Below are 15,898 nucleotides of genomic sequence, written 5' to 3'. Positions count from 1 at the left end.
CAGTGAGAGTGTGCCATATTTCATATGCTGGAGCAGAAGGATGGAAAGGTTTTAGAACCACAGACTTAGAAAATGATGGCCTCCCTTTGAGTTTCTGATTACAAGACCCAAGTAGGATATTTGGGATTATCAGGATGAGAATTAACAAAAAAGGTTGAAAATTTTGTGGTCTGACCTGGAAAGCCGTGTGGATTTCTGATCACCATACTCAGTTGGAATTAAAAGAGTATTTCAGTTAATCTTTTAGCAAATCTGTATTAAACATTGAATCCAAGGAAATGAGTATGTGGGGTGTGTTAGGGATCCTGGATGAAACACTGTAAATGGACACAAATGAAGGCTGAGAAAGGCTGTCTTTGGCTTTTGCACTTTTTAGAGTGTAAGCAAAAGGAGATTCATATTCTTTTCACCAAAACCTTGACTTAAAGATAGGTTTAGAATTGAAGAAAAAAAATTGAAGAAAAAAAAATATATATATATAATACAACTTAACATAATGCTTGGTAAACGTATGGAACTCTTTTTACCAAGAAGTGGTACACACTGAAAATTCTTTGAAAGCAGATCAATAAATTCAGGGAAGACTGGATGAATCAGACATTGACAGGAGGTTGGGGAAGGCTCCCAGGCCCTGAGGGGCTAAGGACCATGAAAATGGGAGGAAATGAAAACTGGAAATAGGTGGGGGGTGGGGGTGGCACTGGATGTGGCAGAGGTGATGGCGCAGTTGTGGGAGGGAAGCAGAGTATTGTGAGGTGAGGCTCTGGAAGTGGACGAGTCAAGCCGTGTTGGCCTTATAGCCTGTGTTAAGGGGTTTGGACTTGATTTTAGATGTCCTCATAGCATCTAGGTATGTTTATAGGTCTTGAACACCAAGAGATTGACCTCTTCTGTGGTGGGAGTTTTGTTTAGTGTCTGATGCAGGTAAGCCAGTTTGGGATTTGGTTACCGTTCAGTGGCCATTATTTCCATGTATCTTTGTTGAGTACTGCACTGGTAGTTTGAGCTTACAGGGTAGTTGAGTGATGCTTTCAATATTTAACAACAATTTATTAAGCACTACTCTGTATCGTAAGACATACCATGAAATAGGACAAGATTGTAAATAAAAAAGTGCAGCTTGTGTGGTGGTTCAGACAATAAATTAGCTAGGAATTCAGAAAAGGAAAAGATCAGTGTTATCTGGGTTAGTCAAGGAAGGCTTCATGAAAGAATTTTTTTTAATTTAATTTATTCAGTAAATACTAATAAGCACTATACCGGGTGCCACAATATCACAGGAAGCTTAAAAATGACTGAGCCGCACAGCCCTTACCCTCAGGGTAATGTATATTTTGTTGTACTGGAATTGGGTGTACTGAAATATAATGACAGGTGTGATTTAATTTCCTGTCTTCCCTGAATTGATCTTGCTTTGACCCCGCACCACAGGATTTTCAGTTTAGAGCCCTGAAGAAGGTGAGAATCTTTGACTCCCCCGAGGAGTTGCCCAAGGAACGCTCGAATCTGCTTGCCGTGTCCAACAAGTATGGCCTGGTCTTCGCTGGTGGAGCCAGTGGGTTGCAGATTTTTCCTACTAAAAATCTTCTTATTCAGAATAAACCTGGAGATGATCCCAATAAGATAGGTAAGTTCCTTGGTTTGTGTTGCATGATAGAGGAGTGAAGTGCTAATGTCACTTGATTTACAAGAAATCATTCTAGTAGTAAAACTGCTGTTAGTCCTGAGATCGACCCCAAAGAAGAGGAAGTTCTAGGTAGGCTTCTGGAAGCCCTCCTGGGTGTTCTCTTTGGTCCATTGTATTTCTTTTTTGATGAGCTGTCCCTCTGAGCTCAAAGGGAAGAACAGCTTACCATTGTGCCATGCTCAGTTGAACTTGGGTTCCAGCTCCCTGGGAGGAGAGTTTCATGGCGTGGCTTTTTAGTTGTCACAACAGCGCCATCCAAACAAATGGGAATGTGTGCTCTTTGGAGCATTGTTGCAAAAATACGGTACAGGGCACTGTTTCCAACAAGGGCTACAGCCACAGTTAGTTTTCTCAGGTCAGATGAGGAAGAGTCCCTATGATACTTAATGCGACATTATACATCTGTAAGAAAGCTGCGATTTATCTGTACAACTTGTTATCAGGGTGCGTGCATATTTTTATGTAGATGTAAAAATCGTTTCACATAGACCTGAATAGAGTTTGTGGCTTATGCTTAGAACATTCCATTTTCTGCTTTGTGTTTTTTTATGTTTTCATAGTTGATAAAGTTCAAAGCTTGCTAGTTCCTATGAAATTCCCGATACATCACCTGGCCCTGAGCTGTGATAACCTCACACTTTCCGTGTGCATGATGTCCAGTGAATATGGTTCCATTATTGCTTTTTTTGATGTTCGCACTTTCTCAAATGAGGTAAGCTGCTGGCAAACTGTAGGGACCTAAGAAGATTTCCTGGTATTGAATCATAACCTAGAAGTTCTTGGTTGGCCTTTGAATTCTTTTTCTAGATTAAAATATGGGTTTTTAAAAGGTCCTTAATTACAGAATCATGGATCTTTGGAGATAGAGGTGACTTCAAGAAATTATTTCATAATACCACCTGCCCCAAGATGTTACCATTTCTCATTTATATGTGAGACAGCCAGAGCCCAGGGACCCTTAGGTGACTTGCCCAAGGCCATAGAGTTAGTAGTTAATGTCAGAAGTTCCTACATCCTGGATCTCTGGCCTCCTAATATAGTGTTCTTCCATTCCAGGCCGTTTAGTAATGATAATAGTCAATAATATTGAGTGTTTATACTGACTTTGTGCCAGGCCCTGTACTAGTGCCTGACATGCCTTGTTCTCATTCATGCCTACCCTTCATGGCCTTATGCAGTAGGTACTGTCATCTTCATTTCATAGGTAGAGAAACAGGCCCAAAGAGTTTAAGTATTTGGGGTTCTTGTGTGTCTGTTTGTTTGGGGTACCTTTTATATCAATAATCTTTCATTAACCTTCCACAACAAATCTTCAGTGAAGCTCTTTTGGAATTTTGAAGCCTTTGGTGGTTTCTGCATACCAGTTAAAATAGGTATAATATTTTAAGATGAGAGCTCTCTAAAATTCAAGGGCCCAGCACTATTAAGAAGCAGAGCCCAGATTTTTATTTAGTGTCTGCTCTTTATGGATTATTTTGCATTTGTGCACTCCTTTGTTGCGAGTCCCTCTGAGTGTGCTATGGCGATTGATTGCCGTTTTCAAAGCTGTGTTAAAATTGCCTGTAACGAATAGACTGTTGTGCAGAGCTGCATGGTTTCTCGTGGTCATGGGGAAGGTGAGCCGTAACTCGAGAAAACTTGCAGATTCAGTAATTTTCTTTGACTATTAAATGTCTCTGTACTTATTAATTTACTGATTTATTTTTGCTTCTGGGCATGTGTTTTAAAAGGCCAAACAGCAGAAACGCCCGTTTGCGTATCATAAGCTCCTGAAAGATGCAGGAGGCATGGTGATCGATATGAAGTGGAACCCTACTGTTTCCTCCATGGTGGCAGTTTGCCTGGCTGATGGCAGCATTGCTGTCCTACAGATCACAGAGACAGTGAAAGTGTGTGCGACTCTTCCTTCCACAGTAGGAGTAACATCTGGTGAGTAATAAAGTCTTCTCCTCTGTAACATATGGTAATGGTGATCTAGTTAAAATTTAATCTCTGGAAAAAAAAGCAAATGGGGTTTTTTGTCATATTTGTTGTTCTTTGGTAGAAGTGGAGAGAGTGTTTTTTATTTCCGTAGTTAATGTCCTTGAAGCCAAGTAGCATACATGATTTAACTTGAATGTGCTTGGGTTTTCTGGAGAAAGAAATATTTTAGTATAGCTGGTTTAGAACTGTGTTGTTGAGAATAATTGTTTTGATCTAAAAGGGTCATACTCTGAAACAGTCATTTGTACCTTTGAGGAAAAGCATTAGAAAATATCAAACAGGAGCAAGAGAATGACATCTTGATATTTGAGAACCTTCTGTATTCTACTTGTTTTATCTAAAGACTACAGAGTTTTCTGTACTTTACAGCTTTCTGGGCAGTACTCCATTGAAAAAGCATTTTTAACAGCTGATTCAGTGGCCCAGTGATAAATCACAATTGGCTTGTATCATCGAAATGATCTTTCTTTTTTCACTGTGCCAAGTAAGGATGATCCCACAGTCTTCCATGGACTGACAGAGGAACAAGAAGGGGTTATTATGTAGCTGTTTTGGTACAGATCTCATTGGTTTGCTCCATTTTATTCAGTTTTTAATTGGTAGCATTCTCTTCTTTACCCAGTCTGCTGGAGCCCCAAAGGAAAGCAGCTGGCAGTGGGGAAACAGAATGGAACTGTGGTCCAGTATCTTCCTGTAAGTCTTGCCTTGGACTTCAGAACTTTTTAACTTAAGTTACCCACTGTTTTGGGGGTGGTTTGGGAGTATCTTTGCTGTTTTTTTCTATTAAAATGTAATTTACACTCATTGCAACAAATCTGTCAGTACACAAGTGAATGCAGGAAAGAGTGTTGCATGTGCACTCGGTCAGCTCTCCCTGTGGTGAGCTGTGTCACCTCTTCCAGAGGTGATATTCATGAATATTCTTCAATGTAAATCGACAAAGAATCCATATATATCTGGTCACACCCGAATGGGAAGGAGGGGTTCACAGGCAATGCCAAGGCCTGTGCTGTTGTGTATTCCTCCTGTTCTCTGAGGGGTTGCAAAGTGGTGAATGTGGTGGAATAGGTTTGAGGTTAAGGTTTTGTTTCTTCTTTGTCATCACAAAAAGTTGTTATGTGACATTTGGTACATATTCTTTTAGGGCATTAGCCTGTAAAAAGTTAATACAGGGCTTCCCTGGTGGCGCAGTGGTTGAGAGTCCGCCTGCCGATGCAGGGGACACGGGTTCGTGCCCTGGTCCGGGAAGATCCCACATGCCGTGGAGCAGCTGGGCGCATGAGCCATGGCCGCTGAGCCTGCGCGTCCAGAGCCTGTGCTCCGCAACGGGAGAGGCCACAACAGTGAGAGGCCCGCGTACCGCAAAAAAAAAAAAAAATTAATACAGTTGGTTTAATTTTATTGTTTGCTTTTTTTTTTTTAAACTTAATAGTGTATTGGAGGGACTTCCCTGGCGGTCCAGTGGTCAGGACTCCGCTCTTCCACTGCAGGGGGCATAGGTTCGATCCCTGATCGGGGAACTAAGATTCCTCGTGCTGTGCACTGTGGCCAAAAAAAAAAGTGTATTGGAGTCTTTTTCTTCCAGCTCATTACATACAGAGCTACTTCATTCTTTTGAATGGCTGCATAGGACGCCACTATGTGAGTATCTGTTCCATTATTGATGGTTATTTGTATCAGCGTGAGTGGTTTTGCTACTCTGAGTGGTATTGCGTTGAGCATCCTCATCACCTACGTTGATCACATTACTGTGAGTGTTTCCATAGGGTAGGATTCTAGAAGTAGGCATCCACTTGTCTCTGTATTCATTCTCTCCTGGCTGGGGAGATGAGACTTAGGTGGTTTCTAGGGGAACTTATTGGATTTGACAGTTTCATTGGTTTGGGGATTGTTTCATTCGACTCTGTTTTTTTTCAAATCTCTTTCAGACTTTGCAGGAAAAAAAAGTCATTCCTTGTCCTCCATTTTATGAGGCAGATCATCCTGTCAGAGGTAACACATCTGCTTTTCTTACTGGGCTGACCTCTAATGAGGTGCTGTCCTTATTGCAGAAATTTCAGATCATGTGATGTACCTGCATACCTGATCAGGGAAGTGTTGGTGCCTCCTGTATGAAAACTCCCATTATTTCAGTTAGCTAATTAAGTCGCTGTAACAGTAATCCTCTGGTAGACACCTGTGTCTCTTGGTAAATGACATTAAATGGATCCTGATTTTTTAATTAGAATTCTTCATTATTTGCCTTGATTATAATCCACCAGAAAAAAAAAAATGGGATGGGATGAATTTGGGCTTCTTGAGTCTTTGTGAATTGTATTTAGTTAGTGAAATCTGGACCTTTTTAAAAGCTATAGGAGTTGGATTTTTTTTTTTTTTTTATCCATGAGATGGTAGTATAATGTACAGGGGTTATTCCAAGCACAAGATGGTTTATTGGGGTGTATGTCTTTCAGTTCTGGATGTGCTGTGGATTGGTACATATGAATTCACAATAGTATATGCTGCTGCAGACGGGACCTTGGAAACTGCTCCAGATGTGGTGATGGCTCTGCTCCCGGTATGTCTATGCAAAGGATGTCTCTGTTATTGGAGAATTTTAGAAGTCTTCTAATAAAGTTTGCAGTTAGGCTTCAGTTTCCTTTTCTTGCTGACAGTGGTCGTGCAACTTGAGGTGTAAGATTTTAATGCTGCACTGGGAGCCTGGGGACCAAAATGGTGGTGTTCACTTAGAGCATGTTCTACTGTCGAGTCACAAGGTGGACAAAGTCCTAAAACTTACTTTGCTTAAGTTGCAGACTGTGAGTTGTGGTAGATGTTAACATGATAAAGACATTTTAGAGAAGCAAGAAAGTACCTTGATTTTCAAAATTCGTTCACGTATTTATTCATCAGATATTTATCGAATGCCTACACAGTGTGCTTTAAAGCTGAGAATACAGCTGCGACCAAGGCAAAGTCCTTGCTTTTGTGGATCTTGCATTCGGATGAACGTGCTAGTCCACAGACAAGGGTCGGATCAAGGAGTGATAGGGGTGATGGAGGAAATAAAGCAGGGTAAGGGGTGGTTGGTTGATGACTGGGGTGTGATTTAGCTTGGGTGGTCAAGGAAGGCCTCTGAGGAAGAGCCATTTGAGTGAGGGAGTGAGTCATTTTGAAGGACAAAGAAGGACCTGAATGATAAGATCTACACTTCCTAAATTGCAGTGGCATTAAAAACAGCAAATGAGGCAGGGCTTATATTTCCAAATCATGTTAACTTTCAAAGTCTAGAAAAACATTAAATACATACATAAAAGTCTAAGTATAACAAAAGTGGGAGTGGCACTAGTCATTCTGTTTTGCAACCTTGTTTTACTTAGTAAATTGCAACTACCTTTCTAGCTCAGTAAATCTGAATTTTGCTTTTGGGCAGATAATCAATTTATTTAGTGCTTCCTCTACTGTTGGATACTCAGGTTGCTTTCAGTTTTTCCCTGTTTTAAACAATACTAACACTTTTATGTACACTTAATGGGATTATGTTTATTTTTTAGGATAAACACCTAGAAATGAATTTGCTAGGTCAAGCAGTATATGCTCTTTTGATATAGGCTTTTGAAAACACTGCCGAAGTATCTTTTAGAAAAGTTGGATCAGTTTGTACTCCTACCACGGTTGGAACTACCAGTGTCCCAATATGTGTGTCAATATGTAATGGTACCATTTTTAACCTTTGCCAATCTGATACGAGAAAAAAGTGCCTTGTTTTTATTAACTCTTTTGGGTTCCTGACAATATTGAATTTTAAAAATAAGTTTATTAAGATGCCTTATTTCAAGATATCATTAAGATTTTCTTTTCCCAGGGATCAGATTAACACTAGCATTTATTGAACACTCCTTATGTTCCGGGTTAGACCGGGTTACATGCTTTATGTGTATCCTTTCATATCTCACAGCAGCCTTTGATGTAGGTTTTTTAGGTCCATCGTACATGAGAGAAAACATTATCAGAGAGGTTGAGTAATCTGTCCATGCTAAAGTGACAGAAAACTTTGAATTCAGTTTGGTCAGTGGCCAATGCTTCTGTTCTTTGTACTGCTCAGTGCTGCCTTTATATAGTGTCTATATATTTTGAATGAATTTTCTCATAAAACTTAAATGATTTTATCTTTTGAGATTCTTAACTGTGTAGGATTCAAGAAAAATCGCCCATGAGATTTTTTTTTTCTCATTCTGTTCATTGTAGAAAAAAGAAGAAAAGCACCCAGAAGTGTTTGTGAACTTTATGGAGCCCTGCTATGGCAGCTGTACAGAGAGGCAGCATCATTACTACCTCAGCTACATTGAAGAATGGTGAGCCGCGTACCCAGGGAGGGTACAACCTGCCCTCACTGTCAGGTCACCCCTGAGTCACTTGGTCCTGCTTGTTCTGTTTTGTTTCCTTTCTGTAAGGGAGGAAAATGGAGGCTGGAGATAACCCGAACGTTTTCAGCTCATGCTAGATAATGCCCTTCTGACTACTACTTCTGTTTTCCCAGTCTTGAATTATTTAGCTCAAATACATACTAAACTTAGAAATCCCATTTTCTCATTAACTCCGATGATGACTTAAGAAAATACTGATATTTAAGGAACATACTGAAGTTTCCCTCTGAGCAGAAGTGTCCCTTTGAAAGATAGATGACTTGAAGCAAAGCTTCTGTTCCTCTAATTAGATTATTCTCTCTACAGGGGGGTATTATATTTATTGGGAACTCTGACTTGATTCTGTTGTGTCTCTCCTTTGTCTTAAGTAGGGAGGCAGTTGGCTGAGTCTCCAGGGCTCTAGCCTATGAACTAAAAAATAAAGCTTTACATCCAAAATCTTCTTACCTTTCTTCAGCCGGGTAGAAAACCTTGCTTTTCTCCTTCACGTCCCAATGAAAGCCTTGTAGATGCTACCAGTGACTCAAGTCAAGGTACAACTGTTGCTGTTTGAATTTAATGGTCTTCCGGTTTTATTCTTTGAAGGGATTTAGTGCTGGCAGCATCTGCGGCTTCAACAGAAGTTAGTATCCTCGCTCGACAAAGCAGCCAGGTAAGTGTCTCTCTTTTGTCACTTTTATGTGATACCTTTCTGAGAAAGATTTTGGAGGGGTTTAACTGAAGTTAAGATTTAGATGAAGTCACATCCCTTTTAATGAGTTTCTGATGAGAGCACAGCTTAAATGACCAAGAGCCCTGGATCAAATGGCTTGGATATTGCATTGGACAAACATGGGTGTCAGATTTAGCCGTTCCTTCAGTGTCATCAAAAGCCCTTCTGTTAGGTTAGGATGTATCCACTGTGTGTGGAAACATACTAGTAATCAGCCTCCAATAGGAGTGTACCTGGATGTGTAGGAGGTTTTTTCTGCCTTGTTCTGTTCAACCGTCTTTATTTTCTTCCTATTACTTGAACCTGCCTCTTCTATTTGGTTAACTATAACCCATCCTTGACTATGGAAGAGAGACATGCAAATTAAACCAAATTGTGACTCATCAGAAATACTTTCTGTTTGACTTTGGAAAACGGCCAGAAAGCTAAAAGCACCTGTGCAGTTAAGCACCCATCTCCCTTCTTCCCCTTTGTGCTCTTTGCAGGCCAGGGTGGGCTGCAGTTGTCGTGGTAAGCTCTCCTGAGCTCTGGTAGATTATGCACAGTGACTACACAGGAGACACAATGAAAGGGAAGCTTTTCTTTCTTTCTTTATTTTTTTAATTATATAATTAGTAAAGGCCAGGTAATGGTTGTATTAAATTTGGGTACACATCAAGAATAAACTTTTTTTCCAGAAGCCACAAAACATTTTTTAAAAAATTAATTAATTTATTTATTTTTGCTGTGTTGGGTCTTTGTTTCTGTGTGAGGGCTTTCTCTAGTTGCGGCGAGCGGGAGCCACTCTTCATCGCGGTGCGCAGGCCTCTCACTATTGCGGCCTCTCTTGCTGTGGAGCACAGGCTCCAGACGCACAGGCTCAGTAGTTGTGGCTCACAGGCCCAGTTGCTTCGTGGCATGTGGGATCTTCCCAGACCAGGGCTCGAACCGATGTCCCCTGCATTAGCAGGCAGATTCTCAACCACTGTGCCACCAGGGAAACCCCACAAAACATTTTGAAAAATTGATCATATCAAGTCAGATGTAGAAATGACATTGCAGTGTTTCTGACATTGTAATAAAGCTGGACAATGACACAATTTTAAACAATCAAAAAATTACAAAATACCGGCAAATATATATACATGTATATGAAGTCACTAACTGAAATAACTCAGGTCAAAGAGAAGCTCAGAGCTACAGTTGCAGACTACTTAGAAATAATGGCAGAGACAAACTAAAAACATACGGAGCTGTTCTTAAAGAATAAGAGAGAATGAAAACTCAATAAGCTACAGAAGACCAAATCAATAAAATGTTTTATTTAAAATGTGAGCCAAATTTTAGTGCCTCTGCTGCATTTTGTAAAGGATTATAAGAAAAGGATGCAGAGAATTTTGAATATGGGTCAGTTACCTATTCACCTAATCAAAGTGAGTACAGAATTCTGCTAATTTTAAATATTTTTCTTATTGCTAAGAAAACCAGGAGAATGACCTAAAATTTGTTTCGCTTCTGAACATTAAAATGATGAGCTATTTTTCTGCTACTGTCTTGGTGTGAGGTGTGGCCACGTGACTGAGTTCTACCTATTCCAATGGGAGCAGCAGTTTCTGTGCTAATTCTAGGCCCGGCCCCCAGGAACTATGGGCCTTCTCCATTTGTTCTTCTCTTTGTCACCTGGATACAAAGTTGGTTAAGGACTAAAGTAATGGCTTGTGTAGCCACAAATGAGGAGCTTGGATCCCTGAATAAAGCTGGTAGGACAGCCACTCTGCCAACTTAAATACCCAGTCAAACTCCAAAAATCTTCTGTAATGTTGGCTAGTGCATATTTGGATCTATATTTGTTACAGGGTGTTGGTATACCCTAAATAGTGAACTAGGCAAAAAGAAACAAAATAATACATGGACCAATAAAATACAGATGAAGTAGTATGTGTATCAGAATTTGACATTGCAAATTAAATACCACTACATTAAATAACGCATTAAGCAAAAGAATTATATGCAATAAGCAAGTGGAGTTTATTCCAGGGGTACTTTTCTATCTCATATGTAAATGTCTAAGTGGCAACTCCTCTTGTATTTTTAAGAGGTATCTTAAACTAATACTGTCTGTAACTAAACTCTTGTTTTTCTCCCAATACCTGCTCCTCCCTCAAGTTTTTCCCTTCTTTGTAGGTTAATCTCCATTCCATCCATTGCTCAAGCAAAAATTATGGTGTCACCTCTGACTCTCTTTCTCTCACATCTCACATCTGTCAAAAGGTAATGTTTGGTCTACTTGCAAAATGCATCTGCATTCTGACCATTTCTCACAACTCCTCAGCCAGAAACTTTTCTTTTTAAAAGTCTACCTTGAGTTTAAAAATGTTTTGTGCACCCCATGCACAGGTACATATGCCTCTTCAGTCATTCAACATTTATCCATCCTTCTCTGGGCAGCAAGGTGGCCAGCCATAAGTGTGTAGTCCTCAGGGTCACAGGCCAGAGTTCAGCGGTCTGATTTGCTGCTCTTGGATTAACTTCAGTCACAATTTCTTAGTAGCACAAATATTTTATGTATTCACACATTGAAAAACACTTTTATTTTTGCTTTTTATCAAAATAATTATGTTCATGGTTGAAGAATCAAATAGTGGAGAAAGGCTTATAAGTGAAAAATCACCACTGCCCATCCTGTCCTGGTCTGTCCTGTTCTCGAAAGGGGACCACTTTTTTTGCGTTACGCGGGACTCTCACTGTTGTGGCCTCTCGCGTCGCGGAGCACAGGCTCCGGACGCGCAGGCTCAGCGGCCATGGCTCACGGGCCCAGCCACTCCGCGGCATGTGGGATCCTCCCGGACCAGGGCACAAACTCGTGTCCCCTGCATCGGCAGGCAGACTCTCAACCACGAAAGGGGACCACTTTTAACTTGTAAACTTTTTCTTTTAATGGTTACCTCCTTATCCCTAAATAATAATTTGCTTTATCACTAGTTGTCGATTATTAATGTTAAACTATTGGGCTGTTAGGGCAAATGAGGATTTAGCTCACATGTGGCCTTCAAACCCTCCCTCCTTCCTTTCAGTAGGGTTATAGCACTGTTTTAGTTTCTTCTATTTGTTATCTTTGAACTTTAAGTAATCATTTTTACCTTCGTTTCTTATGGTATTCCCATACAGCATCTCTCTTGATCTTCCGAGCTGTGAGAGGAACATGTCAGCGCCCCACCCTTGCCTTTAGCACACCTTCCCCACTCCCACCTGTAAGCTGTTGTCATCTGTGTCTCGTCTTTCGCAAAATCAAAGCTGATACTGTTTGTATTCTGTTCTGTAGTGATTAGCAAGCCTTCTTTATTTTGTCTATAAATTGTTTTTCCAAGTTGGAATCCATTTTGTTTACGTTATTATGAATGTGACTGTTGACTCCATAGCTAAGTCATGGAGCATAATTATGTTCCCTTTCCTGAGCAGTTTTTTGTTTTTCTGTTTCTCATTGAGCATTATTCCCCTTTGATTCATGCTGCCCAGTTTTGGTCAACATTGAAAGGTTAGATTTTTAAAAACCAGGAATCATTTGTTGCAAGGAACAGATCCCACTCGAGCAAACTTGAACGAAAGGGGAGTTTATTGGAAAGATGTGGTGGTTTCTCAAGGAATCCAGTGGCAGGATGATTGGCCAGTGTGAGGAACTGACACCAGGAACTAGGAAGACAAGAACTAAGGTTACCTTCTGTCTCTGTGGTCGAGTGAGCACAGAGCATTTGGCCAGCTTTATAAGCTGCTCTGCTCAAGACCTCACTGGAGATCCCCTGGAGATCCTGGTTCCCGTCCCAGATTTCTAGGACCAGCTACTGACTGGCTTAGTGCAGCTATTAGATTCACCCTCTGTGTTCAGGAGTCTACCTGGTTGTGGTGGACAGTACTTCAGAGAGTGTTCACAGTAGTGGTTATTTATTCACAAGGCAGGAGCTTCGTATGCCAGGAACAGACAGAGAGGTTGACTTGGAAAAGTAACCCCTCGCTTGGTGGGGGACTCATAGCTTTTAGACTGTTTTTCCAAATTTCAGAGTCTCAGTCAACATATAACTCTAAACCACGTGAGCTGTCTTTTTTCTTCTCTCCTGTTGAGCAGTGCTGGAGAAGGCTCTAACCAACATGGCATTTTCTTCTTCTCCTTGTTCTTTTGTCCAGAGTAATTGGGAATCTTGGCTGCTGGAGGATTCTAGCCGAGCTGAACTGCCTGTGACAGACAAGAGTGATGATTCCTTGCCCATGGGAGTTGCCATAGATTACACCAACCAAGTGGAAATCACCATCAGTAAGTATAGTCTGACATAGCTTAGCACAGAAGTGGTCTTCTTCCCATCATGGTTAATATTCAAATCCAGCTCTACGTTTTCATGACAGAATCTACTCTGCTGTGCACTTTTAACTTGTACCATGTTTCTACTTAAAGAGTGAGACGGTGTGTTGTACAACGCTCATCTAATTTGAATCGATACTCATTGACCGAGGTCACATACTCTGTGTGTCTGAGTATCTGAGTGTTGGCGTGTCTGTGTGTGCTTTAGAATATGGCTAAAATACACAGTGCTGATTTCATAGCTTTGTCTCTGTGCCCCTTTCAGGTTCCCAGTGCCTCCCAAGGGGACAGCGCCCCACGGCACTTGGGTGCTACATACCAATACTTGGTTCGAAGGCCTGGTTAGAAAATGGAGGCCTCAGGCACAGGCTTCCAGATGGGGCCTGAGCACATGCTTTGAGTCTGTCTTCTCCCCTGCTGAGGCTCGGCAGGGCCGCAGTCTCCTGAAATGTGAAAGTGAGACAAGACATTTTTTCTCACAGATCTAGAGAACAAACTAGTGGTTACCAGTGGGGAGAGGGGAGAGCTGGGCGATATCGAGGTGGGGGAGTGGGAGGTACAGACTGTTGGGTGCAAGACAGGCTACAAGGGTATATTGTACAACATGGGGAAAATACAGCCAATGTTTTGTAATAACTATAAATGGAGTGTGACCTTTAAAAATTGTATAAAAAAATAAAGTAAGAGAATAACAAAAAAGAGAGAGAGCAAAGGAAACAGGATAACCAACAACATAACGAAAAGGCAGCCTGTGGAATGGGAAAAAAAATTACAAACCATATATCTGATAAGGGGTTAACATCCAAAATATATAAGGGACTCATACAACTCAATAGCAGAATAAAACAAAGTAAACAACCTGATTAGAAAATGGGCAGGGGACCTGAATAGACGTTTTTCCAAAAAAGATTTACAGATGGCCAACAGGTATGTGAAAAGGTGCTCAACATCACTAAGTACCAGGGAAATGCAAATCAAAACCATAATGAGTTATCACCTCACACATGTTAGGACGGCTGTTATCAAAAAGTTAAGTGATACCAAGTGTTAGCAAAGATGTGGAGAAAAGGGAATCCTTGTATACACTGCTGGTGGGAATGTAAACTGGCGCAGCCAGTATGGAATAGAGCATGGAGGCTCCTCAAAAAATTAAAAATAGGGCTTCCCTGGTGGCGCAGTGGTTGAGAGTCCGCCTGCTGATGCAGGGAACACGGGTTCGTGCCCCGGTCCGGGAGGATCCCACATGCCGTGGAGCGGCTGGGCCTGTGAGCCATGGCCGCTGAGCCTGCGCGTCCAGAGCCTGTGCTCCGCAACGGGAGAGGCCACAACAGTGAGAGGCCCGCGTATCGCAAACAAACAAACAAAAAAATTAAAAATAGAACTCCCATGTGAGCCAGCAGTTCCACTTCCCTTTCCAAAGGAAGTGAAATCAGGATTTTGAAGAAATAGCTGCACTTCTACATTCATTGCAATGTTATTACCGCAGACAAGATATGGAAGCAACCGAAGTGTCCATCAGTGGATGAATGGATAGAGGGAATGTGTTCTATACACAATGGACTGTTCAGCCATGAAAAGGAAATCCTGCCATTTGCAACAACATGGATGGACCTTGAGTGAAATAAGTCAGACACAGAAAGACAAATACTGCACGATCTCAGTTATATGTGGAATCTAAAAAAGTTACACTCAGAGAAGCAGAGAGCAAGAATGGTGGTGGCCAGGGACTAGAGGGTGGAGGAAATGGGGCGGTGTTGGTCAGAGGGTAGAAACGTTCAATTATATTATGAATAAGGTCTGGGGATCTATACTTGAAATTTCCTAAGGGCGTAGATCTTAACATAGACACACTACTATATATAAAATAGGTAACTAATAAGGACCTACCCTATAGCCTAGGGAACTCTACTTAATACTCTGTAATGACCTATATGGAAAAAGAATCTTAAAAGAGAGTGGATATATGTGTGTGTATAACTGATTCAGTGTAGCAGAAACTAACACAACATTGTAAATCAACTATACTGCAATAAAAATTAAAAAAAAAAAGTTTTCACCACACACACAAAATGGTAAAGTACGTGAGGTGGTGATCATTTCACAGCGTATACATCCATCAGACCATCATGTATACCGTAAACACGTACGATGTTTGTGTTTTATCCCAGTAAAACTGGGAAAAAATATTTGTTTACAAAAAGCCATATTCTTTGTGCTTTGTGCTTCATTTTAGAAAGGTGTACCCGTCAGACACCACTAAGTTCCTTGTCCTTTCCCTGGTCAGGCTGTTTGGTCTGATTAGCTCATTTACTCTCATTCTCGTAAAGACTTAATTGACAAAATACATGCTTATGATTCAACTGTGAATGAATATAAAGTAGTGGGACTCACTTCTCTGTGCCCTACCGTGTGTTTTCCAAAGAGGCTCATCTGTCATTTTTTTTTTTAACTAAAGGAGTCACTTCCTGGAGACTCCTGTCTTGGTCAGGGGAATGCTAAACCTACCTCCCAAACACCGGGACACACGTAAAAATCAGAGGTTTGGGAGTCAGAGCTACTGCAGGACTGCTAGGGCTTCCCTGTAGGGCTGGTGGGACGGTGGCCATCTGATCATGGCAGTAGCTCTTCTTTAAGGAGCTGTTTCATAAAAGGCTGTTCAGATCCAAATCAGGACAAACCAACTCGAGCTACTGTAGAGATGAGTCCTGTGAAGCGTCTTTTGCTTCCGGCAGTCTTCTGCTTCTGGGCCCAGGCCCTTCAATCGACTTGGCCCTTTTATC

The 15,898-nt window shown here is 41.2% G+C and overlaps 1 protein-coding gene across 4 annotated transcripts in view; it reads left to right on the top strand.

Moving 5' to 3' along the window:
• The window catches only part of NUP214 (nucleoporin 214), a 101,245-nt gene that overhangs the window by 920 nt on the left and 84,427 nt on the right, over nucleotides 1–15,898 (top strand). For 2 of the 4 annotated variants that reach the window (XM_082656224.1, XM_082656223.1), the window contains exons 2-11: nucleotides 1,432–1,627; nucleotides 2,248–2,399; nucleotides 3,418–3,616; nucleotides 4,293–4,363; nucleotides 5,599–5,662; nucleotides 6,124–6,227; nucleotides 7,898–8,004; nucleotides 8,662–8,728; nucleotides 10,952–11,038; nucleotides 12,947–13,073. In XM_082656224.1, coding sequence (XP_082512350.1) covers nucleotides 1,432–1,627; nucleotides 2,248–2,399; nucleotides 3,418–3,616; nucleotides 4,293–4,363; nucleotides 5,599–5,662; nucleotides 6,124–6,227; nucleotides 7,898–8,004; nucleotides 8,662–8,728; nucleotides 10,952–11,038; nucleotides 12,947–13,073 — 1,174 coding nt within the window. The remainder of the gene's footprint in view (nucleotides 1–1,431; nucleotides 1,628–2,247; nucleotides 2,400–3,417; nucleotides 3,617–4,292; nucleotides 4,364–5,598; nucleotides 5,663–6,123; nucleotides 6,228–7,897; nucleotides 8,005–8,661; nucleotides 8,729–10,951; nucleotides 11,039–12,946; nucleotides 13,074–15,898) is intronic. The other 2 variants (XM_082656226.1, XM_082656225.1) reach the window with 1 other exon arrangement.

This window comes from Grampus griseus, assembly GCF_964374135.1.
Source record: "Grampus griseus genome assembly, chromosome: 6".
In the NCBI taxonomy this organism is placed as follows: Eukaryota; Metazoa; Chordata; class Mammalia; order Artiodactyla; family Delphinidae; genus Grampus; species Grampus griseus.
This window is presented reverse-complemented; position numbering and strand designations above follow the sequence as displayed.